The 2,875-nt window shown below is 56.7% G+C and overlaps 1 protein-coding gene across 1 annotated transcript; it reads left to right on the forward strand.

Annotated features, from left to right (window-relative positions):
- The first annotated feature begins 208 nt into the window (after positions 1–208).
- Positions 209–2,106, forward strand: LOC120748670 (olfactory receptor 52B2-like). The gene is given in 7 exon segments (XM_058419306.1): positions 209–338; positions 341–406; positions 409–517; positions 519–571; positions 574–603; positions 606–730; positions 1,708–2,106. Coding segments are annotated over 7 exon segments (912 nt in total).
- Positions 2,107–2,875: the final 769 nt, after the last annotated feature.

The raw sequence follows: 2,875 nt of genomic DNA on the forward strand, positions 1-2,875 counted from the left end.
GGGCACTGCAGAGCTCCCTGGGCAGCTCCTGCCAAGGCCTGAGTGCTCTTTCCATGAAGAAAAGATGATTAGGTTCCACATGCCCTAATAATGATGTGGCTTCCTGATCTGGCTCTTGCACTGATGCAGAGTCCCCATCTTATCCCCCCAGTACCTTGGGACTCAAAATTTGGTGTATATTTATAAACACAAATGAAGATTCTCCTGAATGGCTTCTGATCCCTTCAACAGGAGCTCCTCCTCCTTTGTCCTGGCGGGTATCCCTGGCCTGGAAGCTTTCCCCACCTCCCTGGGCGTCCTGTTCTGCTCCGCCTATGTGCTTGCCGTGGTGGGAGATGGGGTGTTTCACTGGTCCTGGGGCTGGACGAGGCCCTGCCGGCCCCCACCCGCCGCTTGCTGGGCGTGCTGGCGTCATCGACGCGCTCGTGGTGCCGTCCGTGGTGCCCGAGACGCTGGCCGTGTTCTGGCCGGGCTCTGCTGAGGTCGGCTACGAGCCCTGCTTTGCGCAGGAGCTCCTCGTCGGGAGCGCTCCTGCCCGTGGCCGTTGACCGCTCCGTGCCCGTCTGTCACCCCCGAGGTACCGCGCCGTCCTGAACGGCCAAGCCATGCCCGGACAGGCCTGGCCGTGGTGCCGAGGGCTGTCCTCGCCAGGGTGCCCCTGCCAGGGCTGGGGACATCCCTGTCCTACGGCGGCTCCGGCGCCGCGCCGCGCTCGTACCGCGAGCGTGTGGCCGGGTCCTCCCTGATAATGGGGATGGGCTCGGCTTGTTGGGGAGGATGAAGCCAGAAAGCCCTATAAATATGATTGCTTAGATTCTGAGAATGTGAAACCTGTAGGTGAGATAGAATTGAAAGCAAGTTTTGATGTTTGAGATGTCCTAGCTACTGGGTGTCTGGGAAAACAGTTCTGTGACCAGCTGAAGGTCACCTGCAGCCAGACCCAGAGGTCAGATGGGATGTTCTGTCTGACCCCAATGTATGGTTCATCCCACACCTGTGACACTCCCCTGAAGTATCAGGTATCTGTGACCCCATTGGCACAAGCCCTGTTCCAGCCCACCTTGAGACCCCTGATAAGGGGTCCTGCGAGGGGGCTGGACGCTCTCTTTGCCTGGCACCCTTCTCCCAGGACTTTCCTCTCTTGGAATTTCCTCTCCCCCACTCCCTACCTCTCCCTTCCCCCTCTCCCTAGGCCTTGCCACGAGCTGCAGCCTGGCAGCTCAGAGCAAGGCCTCACATCCCTTACAATAAACCTCATCTTCTAAAACCCAACTTCAGAGATCTCTCTTCTACATTCATCCACACCATCCTGGAGTCTACAGCAGAGAAGTTATGTCACTGAGACGCACAGAGCAGTCACACGCAGACAAGAGATTTTGCAATGCAGAGGTCCTTCCGATCCCAGCTCACAGCTGAGAGAGCCAAGAGAAGAAGAGAGCCCTTTGTGTATTTTTTTACTTTTTATACATTTGTGGGTCTAGCAGAAGATTGGCTTTTTGGGGTTTCCACCCCTCAGCCTCAGTGGCCAGACCAATTGTCAGTTACAATTGTTTTCAGGTTAGAAATATGCAAAGGACAGAGAATGAAAAACAAAGGATTTGTTTATATTACATCTGTGGGAAAGGTAGAAAACTGTTCTAATATTGTACAGTAACTAAAAGATCTGACTCCATTTATGAAAATCAAAAGGCTAATAAAGAAACTCAGAAAAACCAGGGTAACAAAGTTATTTCTACATCGGCTCTCTCTGCCGTGTCCTACGGGATGATCCTGAGCGCTGTCCCGGGGAAGGAGTCCTGCCGGAAGGCGCTGAGCACCTGCGGGTGCCACCCGTGCGTGGTGCCGCCGTTCCGGGTCCCCGGCATCGCCTGGGTTCGTTCCCAGCCCTTGGCCGGCGCCGTGTCCGTGCGCAGGCGGGTGCTGCTGGCCCAGCTGCACCTGAGCCTGCCCGCCGCGCCCAGCGCCCTGGAGGACAGCCTGAGGGCCAGGCAGCCCCGCCGGGCTCTGCTCGGGGTGCTCTGCCCCAGCAGGGTTCGTGCCCGGTGCAGGTGGGCTCATCTCGGCAGACGCAGCCCCAGCTGCCTTCCCAGCGAGTGCACGAGGTGAGCGGGAGCAGGCTTTAATGAACCCCTGCCCCATGACCGGAGTTATTTGGGACTGGGAGCAGGAGCACACACCAGGTCCTCCTTCCCTTCCTCCTCCCCAGGTGGCACGGAGCAGCCAGAGCCCACCTTTGAGTATAGAGATGTTCCCAGTGCCAGGAACAGCGCTGTGATAATTTCAGGATTCCGGGTGCATTTGTGTCTTGCACAGATCCTGATCCAAACGGAGAGATGTCTTCTGTGTTGTTTTCTTCAGTCCCCCTGCACTATCCCGGAGGTTCTCCTCTCTGGCAGGAGAGGCTGCATGAGAGGCTGAGAGGATCATGGATCGTGGCTCAGCCCTGACCAGCTTTTCCAGCTTTCTGGGTGTGGATGGAAACTGAGCTTACTCAAAACCCAGCTCTTCAAAGCACTCTGTCCCTGCAGAGTCACAGAATCACCATGCTGTGAGGGTGGAAGAGGAGCAGAGGGGTGAGGCTGGGGGCTGTACCCACTGGGTGCTGCGGGACTGGCACGGGCTGCCCAGGGAAGTGCTGGAATTACCATCCCTGGAAGCTCAAACAGTCTGTGGATGTGGGACGTGGGGATGTGTGTTAGCGGTGGGCTTGGCAGTGCTGGGGGAATGGCTGGATTCGATGGCCTGAGAGGGTTTTTCCAAACTTAATGACTCTGTAATTAATGTAAAGGTTCCAAGGAAATCATCTGACACAGGTTGTTTCCTCTGAAGCAAAGCAGTGGGACAAGTCCCATCCTGCCCAGACACATCTGGGACA

This window comes from Hirundo rustica, chromosome 2 (assembly GCF_015227805.2).
Source record: "Hirundo rustica isolate bHirRus1 chromosome 2, bHirRus1.pri.v3, whole genome shotgun sequence".
Lineage (NCBI taxonomy): Eukaryota > Metazoa > Chordata > Aves > Passeriformes > Hirundinidae > Hirundo > Hirundo rustica.